The 21,003-nt window shown below is 40.7% G+C and overlaps 1 protein-coding gene across 3 annotated transcripts; it reads right to left on the bottom strand.

Annotated features, from left to right (window-relative positions):
- Positions 1-366: 366 nt before the first annotated feature.
- Positions 367-11,727, bottom strand: LOC103702739 (3-phosphoinositide-dependent protein kinase 2-like). 3 transcript variants are annotated; one of them, XM_039119321.3, is made up of 12 exons: positions 11,051-11,724; positions 7,805-8,033; positions 6,350-6,530; positions 6,145-6,197; positions 5,967-6,068; positions 5,734-5,839; positions 5,573-5,651; positions 3,925-4,090; positions 1,985-2,119; positions 1,715-1,887; positions 954-1,176; positions 367-869 (listed from the first exon to the last, which is right to left on the bottom strand). In XM_039119321.3, exons 2-12 carry the CDS (start codon positions 7,832-7,834, stop codon positions 786-788), a joined length of 1,332 nt encoding a protein of 443 aa, XP_038975249.3. In that variant the 5' UTR covers positions 7,835-8,033; positions 11,051-11,724; the 3' UTR covers positions 367-785. The 3 variants fall into 3 exon arrangements, with proteins under 3 accessions (XP_038975249.3, XP_088571180.2, XP_038975248.3); XM_088715054.2 differs by lacking the exon at positions 7,805-8,033 and having other exon boundaries at positions 3,925-4,100; positions 5,729-5,839; positions 11,051-11,727; XM_039119320.3 differs by lacking the exon at positions 7,805-8,033 and having other exon boundaries at positions 11,051-11,727.
- Between the last annotated feature and the right edge of the window lie 9,276 nt (positions 11,728-21,003).

Genomic DNA, 21,003 nt, shown 5'->3' with positions numbered 1-21,003 from the left:
AAAGATTTGATTTGAAAGGGACTTAAAAACCATAGTAAGATAGATAAATAGGGTTAGGAATACTTCTGATGTTTACAATCCATTGCTGTTGTACACTTTCTCATTGGCAGATTCAGTTCAGCTGTGCTCCATGCGATCCATCAAACTGTGAAGCGAGCACTGACTGGTTGGCTAGGTATGCTGCCTCTCATGCAGGCTTTTAGAAACTGTGCATATATATTTTACACAAAAGCTTGTTAATCCTGATAAAGACTGGACCATCGACCCCATTGGTTTTTTTTCGGCATGCCATTGGTTACTGATTTGTAGTTCTGAAACATCATATAACTATAAGTAGAGCCAAGGTGACAGGATAATGAGATGCCATGACAAAAAGAACAGCTTCCTTAACAATACAAAGATAAAAAAAACTCATCAAGAAGATCAAAAAAAACATTGACAAGTTCAAACAATACAAAGATACTAGCCTACCCCTTTTTCATGTCTCTCTCTCTCTCTCTCTCTCTGGCCCCTGAACAAACATTTCGCTCATCCAGCCACAAGATTAGCTGCAAATATCTAATAATCTATGATACAATGCAATCAACATGAAAAAAATTCTGTTAGTGACAATGAATCAGTACTTTTTCAAGTGACCCAGCATAAGAGACCCCCCTTCAGAGCATTGGAGGCTGCTGAGAATGGAACTGCTGCTCTCCTCTTTCTATAATAATTCTCCTCTGAAGCAAGCCTACATAAATGAACTGATGCAGTATTATAGGAGAGTGAGATCGAATTAATTGAATCTAGCGCTGCTGTAGACCTTCAATTGCCTTCTTCCATTGCCATGCTCGCTGCTTCACATCCTCAAATGACATCACCTTCTTTGGCTGTAAATTAAATCGGTACATAGTTCGGTGAATGAATACATGCATTTTAGAAAAGGATAATTCAAGTTTGAACGAATGACATACTGTGCATATCTTGAAATGCGAAGAATTTGATACTTGGACACTGAGGTCGGCGGGGTTATTAGACCAAATAATGTTCTTTTTAACCATCATCTTGGAAGGATCTACACATATCAATTTGGGTTTATCTGTGAGAATGAGTTGTATTTTCTTGTTTGATAGCTTCTGAAGTTTCTTCAACTTTGAAATCATAACAATGTTCTCTCCAGGCTCCAGAAACTCTTGCCTGCCATTTAAACAAATTGGAACAGCATCATGCAAAATATGTAGAGCTTGCTGTCACTTCTAAAGCGTTAAAAGGATAACTGAAAGAATTGGGGAAGAAAAAAAATCATCAATTACAAAATAAATAACACGAAAGTCAAATTTATATGAAATTTATGCAAAATAATCAATTATTATATCAGAGTTGTCAAAGAAATGCGTCATCCGTGTGGAGATGGGGAAACAAATATTTGATCAATCAATTTAAGGTTTGTGTCCAAGAAAGCAAGAAAATGTAGTCCTAAAAAGGCTTGGTAATATATACACCATAAATGATGTCAAAAATTAGATCAAATATGCTTCAGGGCGCTCTTTATGGGCACAAGAAAGATTCCTCAGGCCCATTAATTCAGGTTTGGCAACACAATATCCAAGCACCACCTATATTCCACCAATCATGTGTTGCACAAATCCCTCATGCCACATTTTAGAACTTTTTGTGTGCATGGGGGGATGCCCTAGCATTACTAAAATTAGATACATGAGGTTTTTATACATACCATCTGGAGTCAAAAGAGTCAATTGAAGCAATCCTAGACATATGAGAATGTGTTTCAGATGATGATGATGTGGCCCCATTATTCCCATCAGGGATGGCATGTTGACGTGTCGAACCACCTCCAACATGTGCGAGGTTCCATGTAGAATCCTGAGTATCATCATCCTCATCCACCTGAAAGTAAAATCATTAGCTACTTGGGACAGTGAAAATTATTCTAGGAAAGTGTCTTTAAATAAAAATTACAAACAAGTATATGATGTGGCAGTACATTCAACTCCACAGCAAGCTTTGGTGCTGGTGTCTTTCGTAAATTCTTCCAGTCGATTCCCTTGAAGAAAGGATGCATCTTGAGGGCGGCGTAACCATCAGGCCCAGCACCTGGTCTTTTGCTAGGATCTGTATCCTGCAATAAAATTGGGATAAGATAAGTAGCTAGTGGGGTTCTCTTGTTTTTTTCTTAAAAAGAAAAGTACAAGATAATCTTTCTACCGTTGTTTTGGTTGCAGAATAAGCTAATCCAGAGTAAATGGGTTAGCTTACTCTTAACAGTCTTTAGTCCAGAGTGAACTACTCCACCCCATAGGGTGGAACAGTTACCTCCAGGTTAGATAGAAAGGTAGCTTTACATTTTTTTTAAAATGTCCATTTTGCGCCAGAATAAATTGGTTGCTTTTCTAGTGTTTGGTGGGTTAAAGTGAAAAAGAAAAAGGAGCTCTATGCCATTTAACCCTCCTTTAATGCAAAACCAAACATGACCTACATGACTATGATGATTATCAGACAATTTGTATATAAAGAGGCACGATTTGTTGAGTACTATAAAAAGAAGCAAGTAAAAGATCAAATACATTTTACACAATAAAAAATAATAATACATAACAATCCATATAGAAATACTTCGATTGGCAATTCTCTGCTCATCCCACTTCAGCCATCAGTTGGCAACTTGGCATCGTATGCATTGGGCCCAAGCTGCCCTTACTACCCTATATAAATATAGGCTTCGTAATGGGTGCATAGGCAACCTCCATAAGCTCAGTCACTTGAATATGTGTGTAGCCCAGGCAGACATGGGTCACAAAAGACAGGACACTTGTTGACCAAGAAGACAGCCAGGGCTTGAGCAATTTGGCATATGGTAATATAAAGCCTCTGACCGCACTCTGAAAGCTGAGGGTAGAAATGCTAACACCCTAACCTCATATTGGAGCTGACAGAGGCTGATGGCAATGGGTAGTCCCAGGTGGCAAATGGGCAGTGGAGGGATCCAGTGGGTAGCAGATAAGAGAGGCAATGGCAGACTTTATCCAGTTAATTTTGGTTTTCCTTCCAATCCTCTAACTTTTGCCTCCTCCATCAGCTTCCCTCCTTGGCCATCACCTCCCCCGCCCTTTCTCAACATCCTCCGCCACTCACTTAATTTTTGTTTTTTTTTTGGGGGGAAATATGCCCTGATTTATTTCTATTTTTCTACTGTTGTATCTTTTTTTTTAATCTTATTTTTTAATACCCAACCGCCTAGGCGATGTGCAGTACCCTGACATCCTGCATACTGCCTCCACTTAATAGAACCCTGTGTACGGCCAAACAATGCTGATAAAGACCTATCCTATAGAATTAGTCTTCATTAATTCCAGGAAAACAATAAATCAACTAAAATCTGCGAGCTGAAGGGACAGAATCCCACCATGCAAATCAACTAAAACAAGTTTTCAGTCTAAAACTCTTAAAATTTGTTTTAATAAAAATTCAATTGGCAAACTATGAGTATATTTAACCTTGATAAACAGAAGCATATTCAATTAAAAAAAAGAAGAAAAAGCAAAGAAAAGACATGAGGAAAGACATGCTACCAGAGATACATGAGTGGTTTTGATTGTAATATAACATGCCTTGTAATGCTGTCATTGCCTAGGGTTTGATCATGCAAGTGACACGGATCATTTTTAGCAACTGCATGCTTCCAGCACTAAAATTAATTAAAATTCAAGATATAGGACTGTAATTTAACATTTACAATAACGTCAGTTTTTGCAAATGATGCAAGGGAGTTTCCCTAAATGCAATTATAAAGTCCAAAATTCCACTTTATTTCAGATATTTTTGGATCAAAACATAAAGTGCAAGGTTATAAACATATGTAATGTAGACAGAAAATTCTAAGATAATTAGATGCATAGGTGTTGAGATTGCAAGATTGTTTCTTACCAACAACTTATCAATAAGGTCCCTTGCTTCATCTGAAAAATAATCAGGGAACTTGAGATCCCTGGCAATAATTCTTTGAAAAATAAGCCATTCACTAGCGTCTTTAAAGGGGGCAGAACCAGAAAGCATCTGATATATGGTGCACCCAAGGGCCCATAGGTCATTTCTGATAGAGGAGACAAACATTATGTCAGAAAATATTTCAACCGAAATTGCATTTGTAAAACAGAACATTCAAAGCTAATATTCATTATCTAAGATACAATTATTCCGTTTTGATAGAGGTACAAAAGGTCAGAAAATTGAACTGCACCAAGCTTTCGCTAAAGCCAACCGGCTTACAAAAACTGATCGTCAAGACTGGCCGGACACTATTTAGCTTCTACAAAGCCTGTGTGTGATTGGCTAAATCTGAATTAAGTAGGAACTGAAGATAACTCTAAATAGTCTAAACTTTCACTAAACTGACACAATAATTGCATGCAAAGTTTCTTATTCACATTGCGGTAGTCATTTTCTACCAAAATTTGCAGCTAAAGTATTTTTATAAAAAAAAGGAAAAAAAAACAATGTCTGGGATCCAACAACTAGTGCACTGTCAGCCATCCAAACATAAAAAGTAATTCAGATTGCTTGCTTGCATTTGAGCTACAAGAAAGAGAAAAGAGAAAAGGTGGACAGCTTAGCAGTTATACTTCCATCTCACTAATAAGCAAATTATCTGCAGAAAGCAGGAAACATAAGGCCTCATAATCAGAAGCCGTATTCGAGGGCCCCCTTAGTATACAAGAAATAAGAGGATGCATCCCCGCATCAATTGTTTTGTATCTTTGATACCATCAGCAGCATCTTTTTATGCACCTTAGCACCCATTTTAATATAATCTTCTAGTTACCAGTTCAATTACAATGTTTCTTCTATTTTAGGAAATAATCGACAGCAAATTGGAAATAACTTACAGCACCATAGCTACTACACATTATCACTGCATCATGCTCCATCATAGAATGCCAAAATAACCCTTGACATAGGCATGCCTAAAGCAAAATCACGCAATTCTGACCAGCAAAGAGTTCATGATGTGCATGAACTTCCTTTACAATGATAAAATCATCTACAAAAAAAAACATCCCAGGAAGAATGAAGACATATCTTCTGTTTCTTCCATCATTCATGAAATTAAACTTGGAATTCTATATCCACTATAATGTATGAAAATAAGATCCAAAATACATCCTTTGTAACAGTGGCATAAAGAAAGATATGCTTCTCATGGTCTAGATATCTAGTTGACATTAGAGAGGTTGAACTGTAGCTTATATCACAGACACAGCAAAAGGACCTCTATAGGGATGGTAGTGATGTACTATAAAGGGTCTGCAAGGTGAAGAAAACAAGGAGGACAAAAATAAATATAATAGGACTCATTAAAACTGAGGATAGAAAGAAATTTGACTCGATAGGGAAAACTCTCGCAAAACAAAATTCGCAGGATCAATACAATGAATCAAATTATTACAGTCTCCATAAAAGACAAGCACCACAAAAGTATGCTATTCAAGTAATTTATATTATCATAGGGATCCTTTAACAGATCTAAGGATCTAAGAGCGTTGAATATGCGATAGCAAAAGAGTTATTCCCTTACCCAAAGGTTGCTGGAGACGAGTTGAGAACTTCTGGAGGAATGTATGCAGCTGTCCCCACAAAAGTGCATGCCTTTTCATCTGAATTAGGAATAAAAAGAGATATTATCTGTTGCTTGATAATTTGAGCATAAGTACTTTTCAGCATATGTTATAACCTTACTTGTTGCATTTGGAAGGACTGTGATTCGGCTGTCCTTAGTTGGCTTCACGCTACCAAAGTCAGCAATTTTAATGTGTCCATCAGAAGCGAGCAATAAGTTCTCTGGCTGGCGTTATAAGATATTTACCATGAGTCATTCGGGGGAGAAATTGTTGTTTTGGGGGGGGGGGGGGGGGGGGGGGGGGGGGTTTGTGGAGATATGGGAGGGGCTATATTTGCATCCCTATATGTACCTTAATATCCCGGTGAATTAATCCTAGGCCATGTAAATATTCCAAGGCATCAATAACTTCTGCTGCATAAAAGCGGGCCTCATCCTCAGAAAGATGCTTTTTCTGCAACAAGGTGCATAAGCTTGGTATATAAAGTAGAAGGAGCAGTTTGTACAAAGTACTAAGTAGTAAGAATTACCCTGGTAATTTGGTCAAACAGCTCTCCTCCTTCACAAGACTCAAGTGCCATGTCTCCAATGCAACAAAAAAGACAACATCAGGTCATAGATTGGATAGGCTGATTTAACTTTCACACGATTATTTGTAACATTTCCACAAAGAAAATGACAACTAGCACAACTTGGATGACAACATGAAACACCAGTCAAATTATAAAGACTTACAAAGGGAGTAAGCATCTTGAAATGTGAAAAACAATCTGACTATGCCAGGATGTTCTAACTGATCAAGCACAATACGCTCCAGCTTTACATAAGATATTTTGTTCTCTTTCATGATGAATTTCTTGTCCATGATCTTTAAAGCATATACATTTCCCGAATCCTTTTTCTTTGCTCTCACTACCTGATATAGAAGAATCAGATTTGAAACCACTTGTTGAATGCAATGAGATTTGTAAAGAACAAAGAAGGAAAATATTATGGTAAGAATCAACTATGCAGTTCTAACATTAGATTACCAGAAATATAATTAAACAGAAAGTTCTGATAAGCCAGGCTAAAAACAGCTCTTAGATATTATTTGCCTACTGAATCCCATGCTCATCATATATGTCCACAACCATACATGTGGGTGGGATATGTATCCTTTTAAAGACCAGCCACAAGAACCAGGATAAGGAATTTAATCTTTTTAATTTTGCTAGTTTTGCGACTTAAAGATGCACACAGGTACCAAGATCTCTTTTGGGAAGAGCATTATTAGATGGGTTAGGATGTATTTATGAACATACTGCAAAGGAGCTTTTGAAGTTGCATGAGTAATCAAGTATAAGGAAGAGAGAGGCTGGGGATCATACAAGAAAATAAAGTATCTATATTCCCCAACCTATAGATAATCATTCACTTCAAAAAGAAGTTACATTTTGAAGGATGCAGAATAGTTGATATGTTTCATTTAGAATTAAATAAAATAGTTCCACCAAAGTTCGTTGTCTCGGTACCAGACCCCATATTGGTGCCACACTGGCATTGTGTTGGTATGATATGGGATCTTTTCGGCGTACCGACGCTGGGTACGCCACTCACATTGGATACCAGTACTGAACCAGCATGGTACGGTATGCCTTGTACCGCCCGGTTCTGGCTAGTACGGCGAACCATGAGTTCCACTACAAGTTTGATATCAACTCGCACAGACAATTCCAAAGATATATGAATTTGTGTCAGCTTTGATGCTAAAAACTGCCTTTGCCACTTTGATAGCAGAAACAAAAAGCAGAAGATAACCAAACAATTCATTTAAGTGCTCATCTTCCATCTCCTCATGATAATCAAGGGCATTTGACTTCACATGTTTGTGATACTATCTGATACATATAGATAGGCTTATGGAGATTCCAGGCCTAAAGCAAAGCTAGGAATTTATACAACAGCACCTACATGGGAAGGATAAGCATAGATTAGGATGCCAACATGAAGGAGTAAACACAGTTCAAAAGGATGGGAGGAAGGAAAAAGCATAAGGACAGAGAGGTTCTTTCTACCATTGGAGCATACTTGCAGAGGAATCACAATTGCAGATCTAGAAGAAAGTTCGACAAGTTTCGCATTGGACATAATACGAAGTTTGCAAATCATGCAAGCTCCATCAATTCCAGATATAGAATTAGGACTCACCTCCATGGTTGGAATAAGGGCTATCAGCATCAAGAGAACTGTTCTCCATCATGATAAGGTGAGCTCAAGTGTCTCATTCCTCCTTGCAGTTAAAACTACTCTCTTTGGATTCCCCCTCATTCTTTCTCTTGTGAGAAAGTATCTTAGATTCATCACACCAAACTTATGCCATTTCACATTGCCATCTTCTCTGTAACACACCATTTTAACAAACTTTTGCAACTAGAATCTAACACCATTGGGCAGAAGTCAGTGTGATGCAGATAGACCAAATAAAAACAATTTGAAGACAAGAGAACAGAGGAGGAAGACAGTGAGAAGAATGTGGTTATGGTGGTGGAGATTATTTATTCTACTAAGATGGATATTTGGAATTTACTACAAATTTTAAGAACTAACTCTGATATAATTCAATAATCATCTCTAGAAACCCCTATCCTTGCTCTTTATACAAGAAGGCCTTCAAGAAGAAAACTCAGGGCCTATAGTAATGACATTTTGCAAAGGATAATAGAATCTATGCTTCGAATTAAAAAAATGACAAACTTTAGATACATCAGTTAATCATATAATCAACTCTAAAAATTATAGATTGCAGTAAATAATGCTAACATATCATTAGGAAACAAAGTATGCCCATCACTTATTGGAAATAGGAAGCATTTTCTTTGACACATGGTCAATATAATAACCTAATATTTCTCAAGAGAACTCAAGAATAAGTTATCACAAAAAAGTAGAAAAAATCTTTTAAGGCTTTAGTATAAGATACTAGCATGGGGCACATGCTGTGCAGATGGAAAAGCATGGATGAACATGGTGTGTAATACAGTTCATCATCCGAGAGAGAGAGAGAGAGAGAGAGAGAGAGAGAGAGAGAGAGAGAGAGAGAGAGAGAGAGAGAGAGACCGCGTCCATCTCCGCTCCCCCTCCCCATCTATGTGTGTATGTGTATCACCTTGAGAACATAGAAGTTTGCGACAATAGAATGTCATAATTGGGTGTCCAACAGGTGAATGGCAGGAGTTCATGCTATACATTAGTAAAGATGGAAGAGATACCATGGATGGTTGAAATTGCCTAATTTGATTTTTTTTTTTTAATCAAGTAACCCAAGTTTGGGAGGTGCCCCTCAAAACTGAACTATGTAGGATATATTTATTTAAAATTGTAGTTGTCATAGAAGGTGGAGATGGATGACCACACATCCAGAGCCTCCCAAAACAAAGGTGTTTCAGTGTTCAGGTTATAGATCTTTCTAAGTCCAACAGCTATTAAAATCTTTGGATAGTGATTTCACCGAAGCTACACAGTTCTTGGTCTGTCATAACATCTTGGTTCTATCTCTGTGTTTTTTGAGTATATCAGCCACAATTAAGCAGCCATGAACATTTACAGGCAATATTAGGAAGTTGAAAATTGATGATTGACAAATTTAGCATCAGTTGTCGAAAATCATTCAAGAGTTAGAATGCTACATGAATGTCCATGTCCATGTAATAAATTCAAAAAATCAAATAGGATCTTTCATGCGAAGGATCCTATAAGGAGTTTCTTGAAGGTCAGAATATTCCCACTTTTGTTTTTATTTCAACTTGACTATATCACCATTTTACAATTTTATAGGTATTTATTCAATAGTCTGGCAAAATGACTCACAACCAGATATGCAAAAGGATGACACGGGAATAACATCCATAACATCTTTTATGCCTAGTAATAGGGATTGTGATCCTGAAGTATGAACAGGTCATATATCAACAAAGTGGGCTTTAAGAAATGTCAGATTAGGCACCAACTTGAAGAAAAAAAAGAGAACAAATAGTAGTATGTTGCGGCACCTATACCATCAGCCAGTATAAAGCAAAAACAGGAAGAAGAAAAAAATCCCTCAATATCGTGGAGCATGACCATCAACTTTATGCTAACAATTGATTGCCTATATATTTTTTACCTAGATTTGACAGATCATAAAGGTATTAAGAACCACGAAAACATCATGAACATGATATAAAACAGAAGCTATTATGCATGCTAGAATGACCAGCTTGCTCAATAAAAGTTTACTTTTAATTAGAGCTGTGCAAGGTACATAGCAATGAGACATGAAAATCGAAGATTGGGAACCTCGTTCTCAGTCAAGATGGCTTAGGGAGCTGTATGTCATGTTATTAACTTTCCAAACAAGCAGCAACTACACTTTGAGAGAAAATAGTACCAGGACTGCAACGGTCACTTTAGCTCAGAAGATGAGCCATCTTCCTCTAGGCATGCAAACCAAGATGTTGGCCAACTCAGATCTAAATTGTTCTCTCAATCTGTTTTGTTCTTTACCAGCTTATGAAAACTTGCCTTATATTAAGCAACTACAGAAATAAGAAAACTTATATAACCATAAAAAATAGTTAAGTCTTCTCCCAACAATTTATCTGCTACTTGACTTTATCAAGTGGAATTCTTCTCTACCCATAGAAATTGTTCAAATGCTGTGTTGACGGTCCTTCTCTCCTCTATCCTGATCCTTCACCACAAACATGAGCAGTCCAAACCAGGGTGTCCATACATCTTCACTGGATATGCCCATGTCATCTCATTTGGATATCCATCATTTTATAAAATGGTGAAAAAATGAAAGCAAATTTCTGATAAGTCGCATATGGATTTTACAATGCAATGCTATTTATATCAGGACAGGAAATCAAGTAGAACAAAATTTACTATCAGGCCTATGAATGCGAAACTCAAGCTTGTCCTTTGTGCATCTTAAGGCTCCACTTAGCATTGTATTCCACCCATCTTGTAGACACGAGAGTAGATTTCCTTCAATCCCCATCTCAACTTCTCATTTGATAAGTTAAGCCCTAAACTTAACAAACCACACCACAATTTCTTCACTTCCCTTTTAAATTTAAACCTCTACGAACCATACATCACATTACCCTGTTCGTTTTGGTGCTTCCATTATACACAAACCCCATGATTTACACCATAAATTCTTAGGAAAAAAAATTCACAGCCAATTACTGCCATTTTCTTTACGAGCATTTCTTCCTTTTTTCTCTTATCCATCTTTTTCCTCCCGGCTTCCTAGTGCCTACGCGAACCCAGCAACAAAAGATACACCAGATCCTAAACATATGCTAAATGCCATAAATTGGGACAGAAATAGCAAGCAACATGAAGAGAAATGTAAGAAACCAGAGAACCAACAAACAAAATCACCATAAAACCTAAGAAAGCTCAAACCTTTGAGTAGGAACCGACGCCATAGATCTTGCCAAGCTCGAAATCATTGACGGTGAATTGTTCCTGCGGCGCCCTGAAGGTAATGCTGTTGTTGCGTTGCACCTTCGGGGACGGCGACGGCGACTGCTGCTCCAACCGGAGCTTCGCCTCGAAATCCTTCTCCATCTCCTCCCCTCCCCCACCCACCGCCATCACTCCCAAACCCTACCTACCGTCCTATCTACTGATTCCCGTCTCCACCTCTCGACACGAGCGACGAGGGCCCTTCACGGCCTCCAACGGCGCGGGCGGTCAACGGGGCCCCGCGCCCCGCGAATCATCGGATTCCCCTCCTCCCTCTCTCTCTCTCTCTCTCTTTCTCTCTTTGGCCTTTGCCCCTCCCTTCCTCTGATAAAAGCGGGAGCCAAAAGCGGAAAAAGGCGAGGGTTTCCGCCTGCCACCGTCCCAGCCTTAAATCGAATCTTCCGGAGCCCCAAGGGGGCGAATTATGATGAAAAATACTTCTTTTTGCCCGCTTTTTCTCGTGGATTTTAGCTAAGAATGAAGGATTCGGGGAGGGAGAAGAGAGAAGAGAAGGGATTGCGATTGAGGACGGAGATAGGGAGTTAGAGATTGGCGGTGGGGGATGGGGATCGAGGGAAGAGAGAGCACATGGCGTGTAATGATGGTGGGGCTCCACTAATATTTTTGGGTCCCCAATAAAGCGGCAGCCCACGTATGATTGGCGAGACCTCTCTAACGGCTTCATTTAAGAAGAAGTAAATATCCGCGCCATGTTTCCTTATCAATCTTTTTAAAATCTTAATTTACAAAATTAATATTAATTATTTTGTAGGAATTTTTTACATTTGAATAAGGTTTTTTCTACTATGGCTAACCTAAAAGCTTCAGGACTCGTTTGGTTCGCGGAAAGTATTTTTTTTATAAAAATATGATTTCTGTAAAATAAATTTTTAAAAAGAGAATGCTTAGAAAAATACTTTTGGCATGTTTGGTTGACCATGGGAAAGTGACAAATTTCCAAAGTGTTTATATTTGGTTGGCCATCTACTTTTCTGGAAAAGTTATGTATAGTTCCTATTATACCTTTTATAAAAATTAGATTTTTAATACCTCTTTAATGCTTCTTTAATGCTGAAGGGTTATTTTGAAAAAAAATAAAAATTGGATGATTTCTGTCTCATAGGAAAGTAACTTTCTCATGTTTCTCATGAGAAAGACTTTCCCATGAAATGTGGAAATCATATTTCCATGGAAATATAACTTTTCCGTCTCTCTCCTTTGAAAACTCCAACCAAACAAGAGGCATCTCATTACTTTTTCGTTGACCACACTTTCTCCCTTCTTTTCCCGCGAACCAAACAAGCCCTTAAGGTTTGGAAACAAGATATGGGACGGGATGAGACATCCTACTTTATCCAAAAAAAGAAATCAAGTTTAAAAAATGATATATCATTGAGTACGGATTCGATTACAGGTGATGTTTGGCTCTTACTTCAAGTTCCAATTAACAAAATTCCAGTTTCACAAGCCCTGACTTGTTCTACTTGGAGGTTTAAGCTTCAATCCAAGAGCCTATTTGAAAAAGCCAGCAAAATTCGGCTGAATTTTTTAACTACCAGGCCAATGAAGAGAAAAACAAATTCACGAATCTTTTTTTCTTTCATAAAATTTGGAAGACCGGTCTTTGTACAGGTTAGAGCGTATTCTATTCTCATCCTTTATGGTTATTTAATTAATGTTAGTTTTTATCATTAAATTCTATAATATTAATTTATATATGAATAATATCCAATTTTTATATATATTTAGATAGAAAAATATGGATAAAACTACTTCGTAACTCGTATCCGTACCTCTTTAAAATAAATGTTGGTGTGTTTAATATCCAATTTATATAATGCATCTTTTTAGAATAATTTATCTATGTTCATTTCTCTTTGAAAAATGAATGTGAAGAAGTAATACTGAGGATAGCTATCCAGAAGAGTCCTCTGTATTATAATCTCCTGGGGTAAAATCTTGAGAGACAACATCCAAACTCGTACCCAAGAATACCATTTATAAGCTGATTGGTTTGTCCATTGAAGGTCAGGTAGCACAAGCACTTTATTTTCTTACTTCTCCACCTTTTGAATTCCTATTATCTCGCATTATAAGAATCAAGGCTTTAAGATCTTTTTTTTTCCCTTGGGGGCCTAAACCAAGGCTTTGCAACGTCCCAAAGACACCATAAGCTTCTAAATGAAGCTGAGAGGGGACTCTACACTCCAATGGCATATTTATCGCTTGTACTACCGAGTGTTGTGAGATCTTCAGAAGGCATCACCGTATCCAGAGAGGTTGCTACGATTAGTTTTCAAGAAAACTGATCCTCTAAGCAAAAAAACAGGCAAATATGATCAACTAGATCTAAAGGTTGATGCCAAATATTTTATTTCAAATATCTCACCATCAAAACCATATCACATCCAGTGCCCATCAATTAACCATATGCAATAATGCATATGCTGAGTACTCTTTTTTTTGTTTGTTTCTTTGTTCCAGATTGCTCAGTACTGGTTTCAATGGTTAACTACTGCTTGTGGTATCAAACTAAGATTAAAATTTAATCTATCGTTTATGTTCAGGCGCAAATCTAAGCAATCTCCAAGGTTACCAATGGCTTAATCAGACTAATTTGCTTGAAGGAAAGAAGGCTGACAAAGCTTGTAAGCTTTGTGGACAGAGATTGCTTTAAGCAGTCAAACCGCTTACCTGACCTGAAAAACATGCAGGAACATCAAGAAAGGAAAACAGAAAGGAGCAAAGAAAGAAGAGACGATAAATTTTAAGAGCTACAGCAGCATCAACTTTATCACAGTTTTACTCCTGTTCGCATGCAGTGGTAAAAAGAGACCAATGCGTTGCAAAGAGAAAGGTAGCAGGGTGTGCTGAACTATGAATTTTTTTTCATGTGTATGGTAATTCGATATGCATTCATTCAGTATCTTGCCAACTTGGATGTGCACTACAAATGCTGCACACAAATTTATAATTCCAAATGCCCTTCAGGGAAATTGCACCTTCAGTTTAGTGTACAAGCTTTAACATTGGCTGTTTGTACTATATGTATTAATTTCCCATTCATGAGATCAGCAATACCAGTTCGATTGGACCTCTCCCAACTGGAAAGAGATGCCAAACAGCCAACGAATTAAGCTAGGTTGGCAGTGTGAGGACCTATGCGGACATATGTTTAGTCATATATCGGTTATTCGCTGAGGAGATCTTGGGTACTCATACAGAACTAAAAAACTCAAAAAATAACTTTTGACTATCTATTTTGGATGAAATTTTGGATTGTTACTGTTGGGGTATGTGGAGACCATTGGTGATGAAGAGAATTGTAGGAGAATCAATTCTGCATAATTCTGTCTGGCGGACTGTCGGAGTCGACTCGAGCTACAGTCGAGTCGACTCGGGAACAGTCGAGTCGACTCGGGAACAGTCGAGTCGACCCGGGAGGAGAAAGGCCAGAAGACCGAGAAAACCATGTTTCTGTCTCGACTGTCAGAGTCGACTCGAGATACAGTCGAGTCGACTTGAAGCATCGTCGAGTCGACTCGAGCTACAGTCGAGTCGACTCTAGATCGTGCTAGTTTTGTCCAGACGTGCCAGAGTCGACTCGAACCACAGCCGAGTCGACTCGGGCTCGCGAAAAATCGTACGGACGATTTTCTTTTGGTGTTTTTGGTGGCGTTTCGACGGCTATGATCATCTGAAGGTCTTGAGACTATATATAGGACTCATGAGAGCCCTAGGAGGTGAGATATTCAAGGATATTTTTTGAGAGAGACTCTTGTTTTGTGCGGCTAGGGTTCTAGAGAAGAAGAGGATTGGGATCCTACTTCTTGTGCAAAGGGAATTCTGTGTGAATCTCTTGTAGAGCGATCGCGTGTGATCGTTCGGGTGTGTGCTATCTCTGTAATCTGTTCATCCTAATTGAGATTTGGAGCGGTGGAGGACGTAGGCTACTTGTAGCCGAACCTCGTTACATCTTTGTGTTTGCTTTGCTATTTTCTTCCTATTTCTTCTTCTTTTGGTTTGATAATCCGCTGCGGTGCTCAAGTGTTTTACCCTATTGATACCACGGGGTAATCTTTTGCTCTTCGTAGCGGAAGCGAAGCGGTGATCCTTGAGTCCGGTGTCGAGGGAGCGAGAGAATGCTTATCCGTTTGCTTCTCTCTTTGCTTGTCCGACGTTGGTGGTTGTACCGGTGTGAGTGGGTTCCGGTGCGGGTCGCTGCCAACAATTGGTATCAGAGCTATTGGTATTCTGCAATGGCGGATGAAGGGAAGTTGCGAATTGAGAAGTTCAATGGCACGAACTTCGGATTTTGGAAGATGCAAATAGAGGATTATCTTTACCAGAAGGATCTCTATTTACCTCTTGGAGGTAGAGCGAAGAAACCAGAGAAGATGTCCGATGAAGACTGGGAGGTCCTCGATCGGAAGACGCTCGGCACCATTAGATTGTCACTTGCATCCCAAGTGGCATTCAACATCAAAAACGAGAAGACAACGATGGAGTTGATGGCAACATTGTCACGGATGTACGAGAAACCCTCAGCATCAAACAAGGTATTTCTCATGAAGAGGTTGTTTAATCTTCGTATGAAAAATGGCGGCAGCGTAGCAGAATACTTCAACGAGTTCAACGGACTCACGGCCCAGTTGGAGTCAGTGGAGATTAGTTTTGACGATGAGATTCGGGCATTGCTAATCCTCTCCGGACTGCCTGATAGCTGGGAGGGCCTGGTGATGGCGGTGAGCAACTCTTCGGCGACGGGGAAGTTGATCTTTGATGCGTTGTGGGAGTGCTTCTGAGTGAAGAAGCAAGAAGGAAATCTTCTGGAGCTACGGAGTCGTCTGGAAGTGCACTAAACATCTCTAACCGGGGAAGACAAAAGAAGGACGGTCGATTTCGAAGCGACTCGAAGTCGAGATCCAGCAGGTCTCGAGCACCTCAGAACAAGGGAGCGAAGTGCTGGAACTGCGGGAAGATGGGGCACTTTAGGAGGGACTGCAAATCTCCTAAAGGGAAGCAAGGCGACCACACCGAAGGAGTCAGCAAGGATCTGGCAAATCTTGCTGAAAACGGTGACATGGATGCCCTCGTTCTATCTTTATCTACCGGTGACGAGTCTTGGGTGATAGACTCAGGCGCGTCTTTCCATGCTACATCCCAACGGAAGCTTCTTGGAGGATATGAGAAGGGAGACTTCGGCAAAGTCTACTTAGGGGATGGAGAGCCTTGCACCATACAAGGAAGGGGAAGCGCGGAAGTGAAGTTGATTTCTGGATCTTCACTTGAGCTTGAGGACGTACGGCACGTGCCTCAACTGCAGAGGAATCTGATTTCTGTTGGACAGTTGGCGAGCCAGGGGTACAAGACTATTTTCACAGCTGATCAGTGGAAGATATCCAGGGGTTCGTTGATGGTGGCTAGTGGCAAGAAGGTTGGGACACTTTATATCGCCAACGGCACGGAAAACTCTATTGGAGTTGCTGCAGCAGATGTGGACGCCAAGTTATGGCATTGCAGACTTGGGCACATGAGTTATCAAGGACTGGAGGTGATGCACCAGTTGGGAAAGCTGCAGGGTCTCAGGAGTGTTGAGATGGACTTCTGTGAGGATTGTATTCTCAGAAAGCAGAAGCGTGTTTCATTCAACAAAGAAGGTAAACCTCGGAAGCAAGAAAAGCTAGATCTCGTGCACACGGATGTGTGGGGGCCTGCACCGGCTTCTTCCATTGGTGGATCTCAGTACTATGTTACTTTTATTGATGATGCTACCAGGAAGCTTTGGGTGTTCTTCTTGAAGCACAAGTCAGAGGTATTTGGGGTCTTCAGGAGATGGCAGGCAATGGTAGAACTCGAGACAGGAAGGAGGTTAAAATGCCTGAGATCAGACAACGGTGGTGAGTATTGTAGCAGAGAGTTTGAGGACTACTGTGCAGAAGCTGGAATCGTCAGGCAGAGGACAGTTCCAGGGACACTACAACAAAATGGAGTTGCTGAAAGGATGAACAGAACAATTAATGAGCGTGCCAGGAGTATGAGGATACATGCTGGATTGCCACAGCAGTTTTGGGCAGAAGCAGTTAACACTGCTGCCTACTTGATCAACAGAGGGCCATCAAAGAAACTTGAATTTGGAATTCCTGAGGAAGCATGGACAGCGAAGAAGATTGATTTGGCGCACTTACGAGTATTCGGTTGTACCAGTTATGTCCATATTGATTCCAATCAAAGAAGCAAATTAGACGCCAAATCAAAAAAGTGCATTTTCGTTGGATACGGAGGTCAACAGTTTGGGTATCGTTTTTGGGATCCAGAACACAGGAAGATCATTCGTAGTAATGATGTGGTATTTAATGAGAAAATGCAGCAGAGCACTGAATCAGAAACAAAACCTGTTGAGCCGTGTTTTGTGGATCCTGAAGAGGAGTCTACAAATTCTGGTCAGAAGACTCAGTCAGAGCAAGAACCTGAAGTATTGGCACCCTCTCCACAACTAAAAAGGTCCACTCGTAGTACTCATGGGAAGCCTCCTCAAAGGTATGATGGGACTCTTAGTTATTTGCTGCTCACAGATAATGGCGAACCTGAATGCTTCACGGAGGCATTGGAGGTTGATACCAGGAAGGAGTGGGAGTTGGCCATGGATGATGAGATGGAGTCATTGGAGCAGAATCAAACGTGGGATTTGGTGGATCTGCCCAAGGGGAAGAAAGCACTGTCAAACAAATGGGTTTACAGGCTGAAGGAAGAGCAGAATGGGAAGAAACGGTACAAGGCCAGGCTGGTTGTAAAAGGATTTCAGCAGAGAGCAGGTATCGACTTCACAGAGATCTTTTCTCCTGTAGTCAAGATGAGTTCTATTCGGGCGGTGCTGAGCATGGTGGCAGTAGAGAATCTTCACTTAGAGCAGCTTGATGTGAAGACAGCTTTTCTTCACGGAGATCTCGATGAGGAGATATATATGCAGCAGCCGGAGGGATACATTGCAGCTGGCACGGGTGACTTGGTTTGCAAATTGAAGAAAAGCCTCTATGGTTTGAAACAGGCGCCCAGGCAATGGTATCTCAAGTTCGATAGTTACATGCTTGAGATAGGATACAGGAGATGTCAGGAGGATCACTGTTGCTACTTCCGGGACTTCGGTACATCTTATATTATCTTGCTATTATATGTTGATGACATGTTAGTTGCAGGAGCTAGCATGCATGAGATTGCAAAATTGAAGCTGAAGCTGTCAAGAAAATTTGCAATGAAGGATCTAGGAGCAGCGAAACAGATCCTTGGAATGCGGATCAGCAGAGATAGGTCTAAACATATCCTTAGACTATCTCAGGCGGAGTACATCAGCCGAGTACTCAAGAGATTCTACATGGAGGGTGCCAAACCTGTTGGCACACCACTAGGTGCCCACTTAAAGCTTTCAAAAGGACAAAGTCCGAAGACGCGGGTGGAGGAGCTCAATATGTCAAAAATCCCGTATGCATCGGCGGTGGGGAGCTTGATGTACGCTATGGTCTGTACGAGACCTGACATTGCTCAAGCAATGGGAGTTGTGAGTCGCTTTATGAGCTGCCCAGGCTTGGAGCATTGGCGTGCGGTCAAATGGATACTGAGGTATCTGAGAGGCACGGAGCACATATCAATGTGCTATGGAGGTTCTGAGATCCGGTTACAGGGCTTTGTGGACTCAGACATGGCAGGGGACTTGGACGGCAGGAGGAGCACGACAGGGTACTTGTTCACCCTGGGCAGTGGAGCCGTCAGTTGGATTTCCAGGTTGCAACCAGTTGTTGCACTGTCGACTACGGAGGCGGAGTATGTGGCAGCCACAGAGGCGTGCAAGGAACTAATATGGCTTCAGGGCTTGATGAAGGAGCTTGGGAAGGAGCAGAAGGATTGCATGTTATATTCAGATAGTCAAAGTGCAATTCATCTGGCAAAGAATTCAGCTTTCCATTCAAGGACGAAGCATATTGACATACGGTACCACTTTGTGAGGTCATTGCTCGAGCAGGGACTCGTCAAGTTGGAGAAGATTCATAAAAGTCAGAATCCTGCAGATATGTTGACGAAGGTCGTCACGGTGGAGAAGCTGAGGAGTTGTTCAGCTTCTGCTGGTCTTCATGCTTGAAGACGTTGAGGAAGCATCGTACCTATCTCACTAGGATGATTCAGTTTCAGTGGGAGCACAGAGGAGAGCCAAGTAACAAGAGGATATACCCAAGGTCTCCAAGTGGGAGATTGTTGGGGTATGTGGAGACCATTGGTGATGAAGAGAATTGAAGGAGAATCAATTCTGCATAATTCTGTCTGGCGGACTGTCGGAGTCGACTCGAGCTACAGTCGAGTCGACTCGGGAACAGTCGAGTCGACTCGGGAACAGTCGAGTCGACCCGGGAGGAGAAAGGCCAGAAGACCGAGAAAACCATGTTTCTGTCTCAACTGTCAGAGTCGACTCGAGATACAGTCGAGTCGACTCGAAGCATCGTCGAGTCGACTCGAGCTACAGTCGAGTCGACTCTAGATCGTGCCAGTTTTGTCCAGACGTGCCAGAGTCGACTCGAACCACAGCCGAGTCGACTCGGGCTCACGAAAAATCGTACGGACGATTTTCTTTTGGTGTTTTTGGTGGCGTTTCGACGGCTATGATCATCTGAAGGTCTTGAGACTATATATAGGACTCATGAGAGCCCTAGGAGGTGAGATATTCAAGGATATTTTTTGAGAGAGACTCTTGTTTTGTGCGGCTAGGGTTCTAGAGAAGAAGAGGATTGGGATCCTACTTCTTGTGCAAAGGGAATTCTGTGTGAATCTCTTGTAGAGCGATCGCGTGTGATCGTTCGGGTGTGTGCTATCTCTGTAATCTGTTCATCCTAATTGAGATTTGGAGCGGTGGAGGACGTAGGCTACTTGTAGCCGAACCTCGTTACATCTTTGTGTTTGCTTTGCTATTTTCTTCCTATTTCTTCTTCTTTTGGTTTGATAATCCGCTGCGGTGCTCAAGTGTTTTACCCTATTGATACCACGGGGTAATCTTTTGCCCTTCGTAGCGGAAGCGAAGCGGTGATCCTTGAGTCCGGTGTCGAGGGAGCGAGAGAGTGCTTATCCGTTTGCTTCTCTCTTTGCTTGTCCGACGTTGGTGGTTGTACCGGTGTGAGTGGGTTCCGGTGCGGGTCGCTGCCAACAGTTACAAATGGTATTAAAGCAAACTCGGCCCATAGCTTATGTGGACTATGGGATGTTGTAGCACGGATCCATTGAGGCTAACCACGGAGCAATTGTGGTACTTGTGATTAAATTTGATTAGATTTGAACTGAACCCTTTTGTCTGACGAGGACATAAGGGCTTAAACAAAGAAGTAAATGAGGACCGTGGGTGTGTGTTTAGTCACATATTATACTTTACATATAAAGCATAAATGATTAAACAATAACTCTCGCATCTCTTCTACCAGTTTTTGGCCTTATAACCGGCTCCTATCATCAGCCAGTCCCATCATTGTCGGAGACACATGAATAAGAGATCTTGGCAATTAAAAAGCCCCACGCCAACTCGAGCTCCAAGAATTTAACAAGTTGATGAAACATTCTCTCTTTTTTTTTCAGAAAAAAAAAAAGGAACTAACTGCAGAATAACTAGATTGGTCCCATGGTCTCTGAATTAAGCTATTATGGGAGAAAAGAGGTATGATGATAATAGTAATAATGCAATTTAAGCATATGAAAACAAATTTGCAATCCCTGTTTAGAAGAGCACAGAAATTCTGATAAGCTTTGGGGCTCCAAAAAGCTCTGCTTACGAGGCTTTATCATTTGCGGGGGCGTCAGGTTGAAATCAGTTTCCACAGCTGGCAATGATCCTTCATCATTCAACTATTCAGAACCTC

Source organism: Phoenix dactylifera, chromosome 2 (genome assembly GCF_051530095.1).
Source record: "Phoenix dactylifera cultivar Ajwa chromosome 2, Ajwa_hap1_PhDact_Kaust_v1.1, whole genome shotgun sequence".
NCBI classification, from domain to species: Eukaryota; Viridiplantae; Streptophyta; class Magnoliopsida; order Arecales; family Arecaceae; genus Phoenix; species Phoenix dactylifera.
Note: the sequence above shows the minus strand (reverse complement) of the source record. Positions and strands in the feature narration are given on the sequence as shown.

What these genes read in the sequence shown, in the direction of transcription:
- LOC103702739 (XM_088715054.2), bottom strand. Translation starts at nt 11,242, where the DNA reads ATGGCGGTGGGTGGGGGAGGGGAGGAGATGGAGAAGGATTTCGAGGCG. An exon ending in GCGTCGGTTCCTACTCAAAG is followed by an intron (nt 6,531 to 11,050) that starts GTTTGAGCTTTC and finishes CTTCTATATCAG; the next exon opens with GTAGTGAGAGCAAAGAAAAA. An exon ending in TGTTTGACCAAATTACCAGG is followed by an intron (nt 6,069 to 6,144) that starts GTAATTCTTACT and finishes ACCTTGTTGCAG; the next exon opens with AAAAAGCATCTTTCTGAGGA.